The 15,000-nt window shown below is 42.3% G+C and overlaps 1 protein-coding gene across 1 annotated transcript in view; it reads left to right on the forward strand.

Annotated features, from left to right (window-relative positions):
* Window positions 1-15,000, forward strand: part of LOC108266875 (E3 ubiquitin-protein ligase SH3RF3) — a 79,085-nt gene that overhangs the window by 52,614 nt on the left and 11,471 nt on the right. Inside the window, exons 2-6 of the mRNA XM_017470689.3 lie at window positions 1-272; window positions 4,191-4,286; window positions 11,385-11,675; window positions 12,023-12,120; window positions 13,115-13,285. The exon at window positions 1-272 is cut by the window's left edge and continues 4 nt beyond it. Coding sequence (XP_017326178.2) covers window positions 1-272; window positions 4,191-4,286; window positions 11,385-11,675; window positions 12,023-12,120; window positions 13,115-13,285 — 928 coding nt within the window. The remainder of the gene's footprint in view (window positions 273-4,190; window positions 4,287-11,384; window positions 11,676-12,022; window positions 12,121-13,114; window positions 13,286-15,000) is intronic.

Consider the following 15,000-nt stretch of genomic DNA (forward strand, 5'->3'; position numbering starts at 1 on the left):
TTCCTCAGCTGCCCTGTGGCAAGGCGCTCTACAGCTACGAGGGCAAAGAGCCCGGAGACCTGAAGTTCAACAAGGGTGACATCATCATCCTGCGACGGAAAGTAGACGAGAACTGGTTCCACGGAGAGCTGAACGGCAGCCACGGCTTCCTGCCGGCGAGCTACGTGCAGTGCATCAGGCCGCTGTCGCAGACGCCGCCGCAGGGGAAAGCGCTCTACGACTTCGAGATGAAGGACAAAGAGCAGGATAAAGACTGCCTCACCTTCACAAAGGTCCGCCGCTTTATTCACCTCAGTTCTGTGCGCGGAGACATGTTCGTTTTACCTGCTGAAAGAAAGCAAGCAGTTAATAGGACTTCTATAACATAATCAGGCAGGACTCGTGTGTGTGTAAACTCGTGTGTGTGTAAACTCGTGTGTGTGTAAACTCGTGTGTGTGTAAACTCGTGTGTGTGTGAACTCGTGTGTGTGTGAACTCGTGTGTGTGTAAACCCGGTGTGATGTTTATTAAGGGCAGTCCAGTCATAGTTATTGTTCAGATCAGGGGTGAGAGAAAGCAGGTAAGATCATGGAGGAGTGACGGAAATGGACGAGGACTCACAGATCACACAGACTTCACACGAAACACAGAACAGGTGCATACAGCTGGGGAACAAACCAGTCCTCCAGCAGGATCCTACTGGCCGCTGGTGGCAGTGCATCCTCCGATCTTGCACTGCATGCAGTCATCCTCTATTTCTCCCAGGATCCTCCTGGGGAGCGGGAACTCTCACCTGAGGAGCGCTGTAAACTGTGTGTAAACTGTGTGTAAACTGTGTGTAAACTGTGCCCCTAAACCTGGCTTAGGGTCAGTCACACTGTATTAAAAAAAACATCTGGTGGGGATTCTGTACCATTGTAGGAACATGTGTAGGATAGGGATAGAACATCTGTGAACTCTAACAACAATTAACAAATCAAAGATAGCGTGAGGGGTGTGGCTTACGGTTATTTAAATCAGGAGCGAATCAAAGAGAGTGAGGGGTGTGGCTTACGGTTATTTAAATCAGGAGCGAATCAAAGATAGAGTGAGGGGTGTGGCTTACAGTAATTTAAATCAGGAGCGAATCAAAGATAGAGTGAGGGGTGTGGCTTATGGTTATTTAAATCAGGAGCGAATCAAAGTGAGGATTATCAGATAATTAGTTAGATTTTATCTTAGCAGCAAATCCAGTTCTTAACATGTTATTTAAAATAGCGTACGAGGAAAGGAATGGGAACTGTGTCGGTATGAATCTGGACCCGCAGACAGGAACCGGGACTCGGTACACTCCTGTACTCTCAATCAATATGAACACAGTCCATCTGTGAAGATCTTGTAGGATAAAATGGTGGATAACTGATGAAAATAAGCGTGTCCTTGGTGTAGCACTGAGGCTGAGACGCTCGCTGTGGGAACACCTGATTTGTATTCCAGGCCTCCTTATCTTCACTTCAGAAACGGTTCACTTTGTTTGCGCCGTATGTCTTGGCTGGGCTGAATACACACCGGTGTGTGTGTGTGTGTGTGTGTGTGTGTGTGTGTGTGTGTGTGTGCGTTATTGGAAGAAAAGCTTCATCTCTGGAGGAAACGGATGCAGGAGAAGGGCAGCTGGACGCTCCGGAGCACAGAGAGTATTCATCAGAGACAGAGAGAGCTGAGAATGTCTGGTCCTATTGACTTCCACACTGAGATATAGCACTGTGCTAATGACAAATATTCAGGCTTTGAATTAAATAGCTTTTATTATTATTATTATTATTATTATTAGTAGTAGTAGTAGTAGTAGTAGTAGCCTTGTGTATGTAGTGGAATATAAACATGTTCTTGGCTGTGAGCAGGTGGGTTTACTGTCTGATATCTTTTGAGACTGACATGAAATACCTCATATTAATTTAATATTTATTAATATCGTATCGTTTCTTTAAGGGACAGAAGCAGACAGCATCATAATCAGAGACACATTTATGGACAAAATTTATGGACAAAGTGCGTATTAAAGTGAGCTGCACGTGTAGTAGAGGAGAGCTGGGTCAGCTTTTCATTCAAACTAGCAGTATGTTGTCTTTGCAGGAGCGCTTCGACTGAACACTTCAACCACTCACAGTGACCTCGATTCAGATCTCGTGGCTACATTAAACTGTCCGTAACTGATAAAAACGTATAGATAACAGCGTGTGCTGTAAAATCACAGCGTGCGCTGGATCAAGTGCTACTCTGTGTGCTGCTGAATAATGAGTGTGGAAACCATTTTGTTTTCAATTAACCCGGTGATTAACGTGAGAGTAATGCACTCTTCATGCAGTGATATATTGCCGGATGATGTATGCTGGATGATTATTAGATCTTCTCCTTCATATTGTATATCATCACGTTATTCTTTTTTTAATTTCTCATTTTTAAATATTCTCTTGCTTTAATGTTTCATAATATTACATTTGACAGCAAAGAAAAAAGAAACAACGCTTCCTTCTTCAGTACGGGTTTTCGATCCCTGATTTTTTTAGGGTTTAAAGGTGAATGTTTGTGTTTAAAGGCGGTGTCTAGGCACTTGTACTGGATAAATCTGGCAACCTTGGAGGTGAAAGTGCGACTTAAGCACGTAATGAGTGACGGATATGCAGCTAATTAAAGTGGTGTATAAAGGCCTGGCTGAAATCGTAGTTAGTTTGATGTTCACCAGCGTTGAAGGGATTCGGCAGCCACACGCGTCGGGTTCTCCGTGAGAATGAAGCGACTGTGTGTTCCTGAGTCACTGTGGAGCAGATGAGCAAAGAGGGGAAAAGTGGTGGGATGATTGATGAACTCACACACAGAGTGTTTGCGTGTTTGCCTCTTAGCGCAGGTGTGTGTGTGTGTGTGTGTGTGTGTGTGTGTGTGAACAAAAAAGCCTTGTGTGTGTGCTCTTGGATCAAATCAAATCAAATCTTGTTTCCTGCCATCTGTTTGGCTTGGTTTATATGCACACACACACACACACACACACACACCTCAGCTGTATGAGCTACACACTTACACACACTGCATTAGGTCTTTTTCAACAGGAAGTCTGACTCACAGTCATAAATCTGATGTAAGAAATGGAAGTTTAACTCGGATAGTTTATGATAAAAGACTCATGGGTGAAGATTTATCAGATGCGTTTGGTTTTTTTACTCTTTTCTCTGTCATCTTTCAAAAAGCAAACAAACCGCATCGTAAATCTTCTCTCTCGCCCTAATGAAGTGCCCCAATCATCATTACTGAGAACTCGGGTTCGGCTGCTTTCACGTAATATAACAAATAATTATCTATGGTTGGTAATGAATAATAGTTAAACACACTGTTATCAGGCAGAGGATTTACAGTGTAATGAACAGTGTTTATCAGGACGTATCATTTGCTCGGTAGAGAATCTGTGTAATAGCTGTGTTATAAAGACACTTTGTCCAGACTTTATGAATCATTATGAGTGGTTATAGAAAGTTGTATTGCATTATGAATGTGGACCTCAGAAAATAAGCGCTCTGAGACGCTTGTATCACGGGATTGGTTTATTATTACCATCCACTTACATTACATTATAGTTTAGCCCCGCCCACTGCCTTATGCATAATCTGCTAATTTTCCTTCTGTGAACTAGTCCCAGGATGTTTGGACAATATTCACAAACCTTCTTGAAGATTTGCAGCGTGGTCGTTCATAGGGGCGGGGTTACGATCAAATCTGATCGAGCTGAAACTTTGTAACCGGGTTATTTCAGCCAATCAGCTTTCAGCAGGCATTTCACTGCGTTAACACTGAGCCATCGTCAATAAACCTGATAACTATATTCAGTTACGTTCCCTTTATCGCTCTGTGTAACTTGGAAAGAACCGGGTGCTTGGACCCCTGCAGAAAAACTTGTGTACGAATGTCATAAGTTTGGTTGTTTAAATATTACTATACTCTACATTTATTTATGAACATTTATAATCAGGAGATGCCACGGAATGGATTTTTCTTTATGTTCATCTCATCAGAGCTGAAAATTATATCCATATTTACGCAGGGAAACTCTTGCACACGTCCAGAGTTATGTCTGATATCTGAACTCGGAACACGGCCCTGAGCGTATCGAGTTTTCTATTCTGTTATCCCGTGTGTATCTCAGTCACATGAATGAACCTGTTTAAGGATTTTTCTTCTTCCAGGACGAGATCCTCACGGTGATTCGCCGAGTGGACGAAAACTGGGCAGAAGGCATGCTGGGAGATAAGATTGGGATATTCCCCATCCTCTACGTGGAGGTGAGTACCGCAGTCGCTCGTGTGATTGTTTTTCAGGTGAATATGAGAACTTTACTGGGACAAGTTTAGGTCAGGAAACACGTTTGAGGAATAAATGATGAGTGTGTCTTCATCAAACGTTACTCCTCAAACCCTAATTCCCAAACGCTATTGACTAGCTTATTCAGTGCGGTATCCCAGAATGCACCAGCGTGTCCTCATAAACCATAAGTGGGGGAATAAACTAGCCAGGGGGCGTTAAGTTCGCCTGAGGCGTTTCATTAGCGCATCAGCAGAACAGTGCTGTCATTAAACCTGTAAAGCACTGCATTATGGGTGATGTATAGAAGAGCAACGCTCACAGAACCTGGAACAGACATCTACAGCAATTTTCCCCCACACGTAATTGTACTTCAATCCCATTTTTATTGTCATCTCAGTGTTATCTGTAGATCTTCGTCTCATCTACCGCTCCGTGCTGGAGGGGGAAAAACGGGTAAATGATAGACAGCTATAATGGATATGGATTACAAACGCTCAAATTACATGGAGCTTCATCACTCTGTGAAAATGGTGAAATAGAGAAGGATGGGGGAGGGGAAACGAGAGAGCGAGAGAGGGAGAGAGAGAGAGGGGTAGAGAGAGAGGGATGGGGGGGGTGGGGGGCGTATCATCTATAAGGACTGATATTAAAAGGCCAGGACTGAATAATTAGAGGTCTTTCTACTGATATGAGCAGGCAGTTCACACTGTATATAAAATTGGCTAATATTATGCCCCGGGGCTGCTGAATCCTCCAATCTGATTGGTCAGAACAGCAGCTCAGACAGTAGAGCTGTGTTGTTATCATTTCTATAGTAACAGATCATTCACAGGGACGTGTACAGCGCACGCTCCAGCTAATATAAAAATAATGATGCACAGATTTATAATGGTAATGAGCAAAGATAAATATGTGTAACTGGTGATTTGGTGAGGTTTTCTGTAAGGAGTCTCCAGTACCAGTGCTTAGTACAGTGCTGGGGATGGAATGACTGTTTACAGCTGCTATAGCACCAGTGATAAGTTTTCTAACAATTAAATGTAGATAAAAATGGATAAACATACAACACGTCATTCATTCATTAATAAATATCTGTAATTGTTGGCAAATTGCTGCGGAATCAGAGGAATAAAACGATCTGAGGTGTGCTGTTACTGGAAAATAATGAGCTGTGGGTTGTGAGTGAGCTCTTCTCTTCTTCACACCGGCTGGCTGTTGATTATTTTCCTGCAGCTGCACACCTCCATGCTACTAAACTCCCCAAAGTCCCACATGGTTCACTGTAACGTCTCACTGCTCAGCATGTTGACCAGACAGAAGCGCCAGCAGCGTCTCAGTGTTTTTGGTTCTCGTCAATACAGTTACCGGAATAAATAACCTACTTATTAATCAGGGACATGATGAATGTTTTATTCCCCGAGTTTATATTCCCGTGGTTTAAATAGCGGCTATGAAAAGCACACGTGTGTTCGTGCACTTCAGACACGTTCTATAAAACGTTAGCGAGTGGATTTTAAATCAAGCGCATTAGCTAGATATTAGTGAGCTTGGACATTTCTTCACTTTGTATCACCTGGTATCGGATACTGCTATCCGAGCATTATTTATGAATACTGGGCTGAACCCGAGAGCAGTATCAGTACTGATGCATCACTAATCCGGATTTAACAATGGTGTCACAAGGGTACGTGTGAAATATCGCATAAAGACGCGCCGATACGATAACCGATACCTATATTTCTGCTTTTATGCCTTCTTCTAAATGAATAATAATTAATTCCACAATCCTGAAAGAACGCAAATAAAAACTTCATTCTCTCCACTTCAACACGTCACAGTAACTGCTCTCATCAACAGAACACACATTTCCCTAATTATCATTAACACATGCACTCGATTCTGGAGAGTAAAGTAAGATTATTAACTTATTGAATGTTATTCATTCATATTAACATCGACTGCATTATAAAACCCTCCTGTTAGTCTCACATGCCCTCTCCACACACACAAGCATTTCTACTCCATCCCTGAACATCAATTCAATTCAATTCAATTCAGTTTTATTTGTACGGCGCTTTTTACAATAGACATCGTCTCAAAGCAGCTTTACAGAAACATCAACACGGTGTACATCACACTGGTGATATATAATATACACTTTTATATATTAACATTCACTGGATATGAAATATACCTCTTTACAAATCGATTTTTTTGTGCAATATGGACTACCTTTTGGTCGACTCTTCATTTAAATCTTTCAGTGGTGTTCTGAGGCTTTAATTCAGCTCGAGCAGCAGCATACAAAAAAATTCGACTCGACGCTGAAACTCGCGCTTCACTGCTGCAGCGTCCGGAGTAAAATATGATCAGTGCAGAGATCACAGAGATCACAGAGACACACACTGCAGTTTTATCAGCATTCCACACAAGAAACATCTCCTTTACACACAGCAGAACACCCATGTGTTTCCCTGCCCTCTTTTGATTGACAGGATATAATCCGCCCTGATCACCAGATGTTTTAAACTATCGGCCGATTCCTCGTGCAGCTCTCATATCGCAGCATTTTAATATATTTTTGCTTTGAAACTTCACGCTGCTTTATTGTAGGACTGTAGTAAGACTGTGACTCTTCCCAAGCTGAAAGCGAGTGTTTATTGAGCCTCTAAATGACTGGGTGAAGCAGTGTGAATAAATAAATATCCCAAGCGAACGGAGACGTGCTTCACATACCTTTAAGAACAAACTCGATACAGAGCAGAAATAGATTTTCGATAACGTGTTGATTTTTGCGCTCCCGGCTCTGAGCTAGTTTTCTGACAGCTTGTCATTATTCAGCTTTCACTCTGTAACGTGACAGACTCGGGGGGTGACGTGACTCGACGTGTGGTGAGGAGCCGCACACGTTAATTAAAGAGCTTGCAGTACACAGGAAATCAAAGTCCTAAACGTAAAGGTTAAAAAAAGACAAATTAGACGAGACGTGTGCAAACGATGACCAAAGGCAAAACAAGAGAACAGAACTGTTTCCCCAGGAACATCTGTAACATCTGCAGAGTCCTAACGTTGTACAAACAGTACTGAGACTTGACTTATTGTGGTAACGCCTTCATTTAAGATAGGGTAATTCACTATTTAAAGACAACGTGAAGCAGAAATTCTGTCCTCAAGCATCTCAACGGATTATAAACTGTAAATCGTGTCTCTTTGGGGGTTTTCTTGCCACTTTTCTACAATTCTTCATGTGATTTTGAAGTGTTGAAGATCACACAGAACTGTGCACAGTCTGACCAGGAACATAGTGAAGTCACAAGACTTCACGAAGGTTTAAAAAGAAGTGTAAGAAGTTTTGTGGTGGTTTTGTTTGCTAAGTTAGAGTGAGCTGTTCAAAGCGATTGAATTAAATGACGCCAGAGACATGGCAGAAGGTTGTGAGATAAATGTGCAGAACATCCCCTGAAGCTGAACCTCATTAATCCCAAACTCTGACTCACAGACACACACTTCTACAAGAGTAATCATAGTTATTATTCATTTCTCACAGATTTCTCAGGCAGTAATAACTCGTTATCCTTCTGACCAACTTATACCAATCTCTGAGCAGTAACGTGGAGGTGTCTTTCACTCATTTTCACTGATCCCAGGCTTATCTTGATGTAATCATAGAGCTATTCATAGGTTATCCCAAATTTATCGTGCGGTAATTGTAGATCTTTGCATGAAGTTACCCTCCAGTTATCAGGAAGGTCCTACCCTTCAGGATGTGTCCAGCCCCAGGCTGCCTGATGGCCAGAGGTGGAAGGATCCTCCTGGATTTGGATGATTAACGTCTCTGTGCCTCCACCAGAGAACACACTTTGCAGGACACATACGATCTCCAAGCACACAACTGGAGGCTCAGGTTCAGGGTGAATTTTCAGAAGAGCTCCCTAACACCGAGGCAGAGGATGATAGCTGCTCTCACTCCTGAACATGTGACGGACGTCACAGTGCTTTCCAAAAACATGCGAGCAGGACGCTACGTCCGAGTCTGACTTCTGCTGAGGATGCTGGGATTGTTGACTGACCTTAATCCTGCTAGACCTAAGGATGATCAGAGATGAGTCATCGACCTGCAGATGAACCCCTGGCATGACCAAGTTCTCATTTTGGTGAAAGTGGCACAGGTCCTAAACCACCAGAGATGCGAGTTGTGGAAACCGCAATGTGATCAACTTACTACACTGCAGCTAAGGTCAGCCTGGCTAGCCCTGAAGTTTTTCTATGTGTGCTGAGACACCATCATGGTCTGATCTGCTTGGACAACATAGTGACCATCGAGTATTCACCTGCCAGGTTGGTGCAGTGGCGTGGTGGACATGTTGTCCTGATGTGCGTACATCCAGGACGGTGTCATCTGTGCCCAGACGTGGTGCCACAGATTTCAGAAACATTCAGCCTGGCACAGGTGGACCGTGGTTCTCCCTAATGGAGCTGGACAGCTTGGTGTGACAGCACACACTGGCGTCATGGCCTACTGGATGCATTTCCACCTGTTTTGTTGATTTTAGAGTTAAGTTATCCTCCAGTTATCCCCGATTTATCTGAGCTCCTCCAACACGAAAGCAGCTCACACTGTTCACGGGCATGAGGCTAGGTTCCTGTAGCAATCCTATCACCTGAACATGTAGTGGATATTATTGCTCTTGCCAATCAAATTCAACCAGACCACCAGGAATGGTTTCGTTATCTGCTGAGGATGCTAGGACTGACGACAGCATCACCTCTAGGCTGGCTGGAGCTGTGTACCTTTCAGAAATAAGATATCTGACTCTATCCTCCAAATGCTACAGACTGAAACTTGTTCCTGTCTCAGAGAAAGGAGTAGAAACACTGGCTTGTTGGTGAGGCAGGGTGTTCGGATAACCTCCACAGAACCAGTAACTAGGTTGACTTTATGAGAGGAGTATTTATGGAAAATACCACATTCAAAATGTACTTTGTGACGTTGCTGAATTTCTTGGCATGCATGCAGACGTGCAGAGAGAAAAGGAATCCAGGTGATTCTCAGCAGCGCTGGTGTTTATCCGGGGTTCCCCCAGTTACACACATCGCACCTGTTATTTCCCAAACTCAAATATGTTGTGAATCCCAAAATGTATACTGTTTTGTTTTTCTGAGTTAAACAAGTCACATTTCTATAGCAGCTGGGTTTATTGTGCATGTTCGTTGTGCCTCTGAGACTTCAGTGCCCCCTGTTGGTGTAGTTTAGTTTTGTCCTCTGTTACATGCCTTTGCTACAGTCCTGATTTTCTTCTGTCAGGTCTGGACAATGTGTTAGTCTGTCCCCAGCAGGAAGCCATTATATATCAGTGTTTAACGCTGACGTCTCCTTACACACCTCTGTTTGTCCATGGAACACCTGTAAGTCTCTGTGATGTTTCATGGATGTAATCAGTCTATACGCAGTCAGAATCTGTGCTGTGTTCACCTGATACGACTGTCACTGATCACTCGCACGAATCTACAGTCTGGACCTGAAGCAAATCAGCTCCATCCATTTTACTGCATTCCATCATTATCTCTTTTACACTGACTGTTGTTCTTAATTTCATGAAAGCCAATTATAAAAACAAATCCTTATTTTGACGCTCTTCTAGACCTTCTCTATTCCGGCCGGCTCTGATCCCTCAACACTTCCCTGTGATTAACACACATTTACATACAGACTGTACAAGTGTTGTTGAATCGGTTTAATAAATGCTGTCAAAGCCAGTTGTAGAGGGCTTTAACCCACACCTGCTCCATCCATATTCACAACATAGCAAGATAGCACTAGGACCCAGGGGAGGAAGCTGCTGCTCTGATCCAGCATTGTCTTGGTTGTAGTACTCGCTCTTCAGAGTGAAAGTGGAGACTAGAACATCTCTCAGGAACCTCAGACGTTGTGACAGGATGTCCAATACATGCTTACTTTTCAAAATATTACTTACACTGAGTGAAATAGTAAATAATTAGAGAATTTGGGGTAAATGATGGTGTTAGCTAGTTACCTCATCCTCCTCATCCTCCTCATCCTCCTCATTCTCCTCATCCTCCTCATCCTCCTCATTCTCCTCATCCTCCTCATTCTCCTCATCCTCCTCCTCCTCCTCATCCTCCTCATCGTCCTCATCCTCCTCATCCTCCTCATTCTCCTCATCCTCCTCATCCTCCTCATTCTCCTCATCCTCCTCATCCTCCTCATCCTCCTCATCCTCCTCATTCTCCTCATCCTCCTCATCCTCCTCATCGTCCTCATCCTCCTCATCCTCCTCATTCTCCTCATCCTCCTCATCCTCCTCATCCTCCTCATCCTCCTCATTCTCCTCATCCTCCTCCTCCTCCTCATCCTCCTCATCCTCCTCATCCTCCTCATTCTCCTCATCCTCCTCATCCTCCTCATCCTCCTCATTCTCCTAGTAATAAATCTCCACTTACTGAACGCTTTATTTATTTATTTAATATTAAAGTATAAAAGGTTCCTGTTGAGTTGATGATGTCACAGCTTTCACACACAGTGGAACGGCACTCGCATTCGAATCCTCACACACACTCATCTTACAGTAATCTACACCAGCTTTCTCTTTTTATCCAGTCAAAACATGCAATTTTTTTTTAAAGTGAGTCTTTTAATATTTACACCTTTAATATCTCTTCACTTCATTACGTTCTTGCAAGGTCAGTGTACAAATAAATATAGATTTAATTGAATTTGTGTCTTCTGTCTCTCTCTCTCACACACTCTCTCTTTCTCCCTCTCTTGCTCTCTCTCTGTCTCTCTCTGTCTCTCTCTCTCTCTCTCTGTGTCTCTTTCTCTGTCTCTCTGTCTCACTCTCTCTGTCTGTCTGTCTGTCTGTCTGTCTCACTCTCTGTCTATCTCTCACACTCTGGCTCTCTCTCTCTGTCTCTCTCTCTGTGTCTCTTTGTCTGTCTCTCTCTCTCTCTCTCTCTCTCTCTCTCTCTCTTTCTCTGTCTCTCGCTGTCTGTCTTTGTCTCTCTCTCTCTCTGTGTCTTTCTTTGTCTCTTTCTCTCTCACTCTCTCTCTCTCTCAGCTGAATGAAGCTGCCAAGCAGCTGATGGAGATGGATAAACCAGCCCCCGGGCCTAGTGCTGAGTCAGAAACCCCAGCATCCAGCCACGGTGATGGCCATGGCGACGCCCCACGGCAACGGGCAGAAGGAAAGAAGAATGCGAAGAAGCGTCACTCGTTCACAGCATTGAGCATGACACAACGCACAGCACTCGCTAACAACAACCGCCACTCCATGGAAATCAACGCGTCTGATCCGAGAGCGAGGGTCGGGGAGTACGCACATCTCAGCTCCAGCGCTCCAACCTCACAGGTGTGTGTGTGTGTGTGTGTGTGTGTGTGTGTGAGAGAGAGAGATTTTATCAACATTCTGAATGTCTGAGTGTGCGATAATATTTATAGCTTAATGTTAGTCGAGTGCGTATTAATTAATATAAAGGCATTAGCATAATCTGGGTCAGCTTCAGTTTAATTGTTTGGGTGGTTATAGATCAGATTCATCAGACACTGATGTACTACTATACAAACACACACATACACACACACACATACACACACACATACACACACACACAAATACACACACACAAATACACACACACACACACACACACAGATCACAAAGTCATTAAGTCAGCCAGATGTTTGCTACTTCTCCAGGACTCATCGTTTAACGCTGGAGCAGTGGTGCAGCCTCGAGTGACTCCAACATCTGGAGAGCTTCTCGCTGCTGTAAAAGTTCAGCTTCCTCTTAACATGTGAGTACTGACCTCTATCACTCTATCTGACCCTCTCTTCCTTTCCCTCACTCTTTATCATCCGTGTGACTCTTTGTTTTTGGCTTTCCTTATTTGGTCGTTGTTTCCGGTCCTTGTTAAAATAAACCCTCGGTTATAAATAGTGAAATTAAATAAGGTTCAGACACAGGGGCAGTTTATTGCAGCTCAGCGATACTAATAAACATAGATTGTGTTTCGGTTTTGATTTAATTTGAGAAAAAATCCAATGACCAAAATGTTGAGATGTCAGATTTCAGTGTGCAGCTGAGACACCACGAAGAGAAAAGACTAGCGACATCTTTCTGACAAGTCATTGCAGTAAGAAACATCAGCTTTGAATGAATAAGGTTGTTTATTCACTGCTTAAACGTTTTATTTAACTAGCTCGCTCGTCTGCTAATGCTAACATCACAGGGCGTTTTATTTATATCTGATATTTATAACTGTTTTGTGGAACTGTGAAGTAGCAGAGAAATGATGTTTCATCTCGAAACCTGTTAAAAGTTTCCCCACGTGAAGCCAGCCAGGGGGTGGAGATCGTTTCTATGGTAACGATGACTCAAGTCAATGTGTATAAATAAATCTGATGAGATTTGACTCCAAGGGGTCACCTTCTGCGTATTACACTCCCTCTGGCGTTTGGTTGTTTTCCCAACTTCCTTTTTTTTTTTTTTTACAATAATTTAAAATAATTTTATTCGTGTTGGTGTTTTTTATTTTTGCACATTGGATCTGTCCTGATGATAAATCCTTCACAGCAGTGATCTGTGCTGTAGCCTTGCCTTTGGATCCTCACCTCTGTGTGTATTATAACGCAACTTTAAGCCAATGAACAGAATTATGGGATTGATTTTTCCTACAATAATGCACATGGAGCTTTCTCCAAATGAATATTTTTAAATATTTTGAAAAGTTAACAATCCACTCTCTCTAGAACATCGCTGAAGTGTGGGATACGGGATTTGTTTTGCAGCTACTTGGCTTTGTACGCGTATAAACCTCAAAAAGCAGACGAGCTGGAGCTGAGGAAAGGAGAAATGTACCGCGTGATGGAAAAGTGCCAAGACGGCTGGTTCAAGGGAACGTCACTGCGCAGCGGCGCCTCCGGAGTTTTCCCCGGGAATTACGTCACCCCTGTGTCCAGGTGAGGGAGTAGTTCAAAACGAATATTCAAATTAACATTTAAATTAATAATAAAATGTGACAACTTTTATGTTAAAATATTACATTCTGTTGTTTACATTATATTAAACGTTAATTTATTATTGTTATTTACTTTTATTATTATGTAAATTGTGAAGCTACCTTTCAAGTATTCTCTATAAGATTTATAAGATTTATACCTTATTGCTACCTTATTCTCTATAAGATTTATTTTTATCATTGTTCCAGTATTATTATTATTATTATTATTATTATTATTATTATTATATGAGTTTTACTTTTCATCAGCTAAGTCTATAAAAGTCTCCTGAACCCTGTGATGTTTGATACAGGAGAATGAATAAACGGATTTATTAATATTCAGTTATGAGACAGGTCTTTATTGACCGCACGCTGTTTATTTCTGGGGTTATGTACATTAGCTTCTATAACGCCATCAATTTAAAAAAAACCTTCAAAAATGAATAAATAAAAACATTTGTAAATCGTGGGTCATCTAAATATTATTAAAAAGAAAACCTTAATATTAAGGGTCATTCTGTCTCTGATAGTATACAATTATTTATACACTTCATTAATATTCAAATTACTGAACCACAAAGAGTGATTTTATATATATATATACTTATATACAGTCCCCTCCATTAATATTGGCACCCTTGGTAAATATGAGCAAAGAATGCTGTGAAAAATTGTCTTTATTGTTTAACCTTTTGATCTTTTGTTAAAATTCACAGAAACACTCTTCTCTCATGGATATCAAACAATTACAAACATAACACAGGGTTATAAAAATAATTCATATGAGAAAAATATATTTAAAGTAGATTCCCATTGATATTTTACATTTTTTTAGTTCACCTGGGTGACTACGAACAGGAACTTGTTCAAGCATGACTTCTGTTTCACAGGGGTATAAATATGAGGTAACACACAGGCCAAATTCCCTTAGTCATTCACAACAATGGGTAAGAGCGAGGAATGTAGCTGTGATGTGCGGCAAAAGGTTGTTGAGCTTCACACAATGGGGCGTGGCTATAAGAAATAGCACAAGCACTGAAAATGCCCATTTCCCTCATCACACTCATCACACACATCACACTCATCCCACTCATCACACTCATCCCACACATCACACTCATCACACTCATCACACTCATCACACTCATCCCACACATCACACTCATCACACTCATCACACTCATCCCACACATCACACTCATCACACTCATCCCACACATCACACTCATCACACTCATCACACTCATCACACACATCACACTCATCACACTCATCACACTAATCACACACATCACACTCATCACACACATCACACTCATCACACTCATCCCACACATCACACTCATCACACTCATCACACTCATCCCACTCATCACACTCATCACACTCATCACACTCATCCCACATATCACACACATCCCACTCATCACACTCATCACACTCATCCCACACATCACACACATCACACTCATCACACTCATCACACACATCCCACTCATCCCACACATCACACTCATCCCACACATCACACTCATCAAACACATCACACTCATCACACTCATCACACACATCACACACATCCCACACATCACACTCATCCCACATATCACACACATCACACTCATCCCACACATCACACTCATCCCACACATCACACTCATCACACTCATCACA

Source organism: Ictalurus punctatus, chromosome 6 (assembly GCF_001660625.3).
Source record: "Ictalurus punctatus breed USDA103 chromosome 6, Coco_2.0, whole genome shotgun sequence".
Classification (NCBI taxonomy): domain Eukaryota; kingdom Metazoa; phylum Chordata; class Actinopteri; order Siluriformes; family Ictaluridae; genus Ictalurus; species Ictalurus punctatus.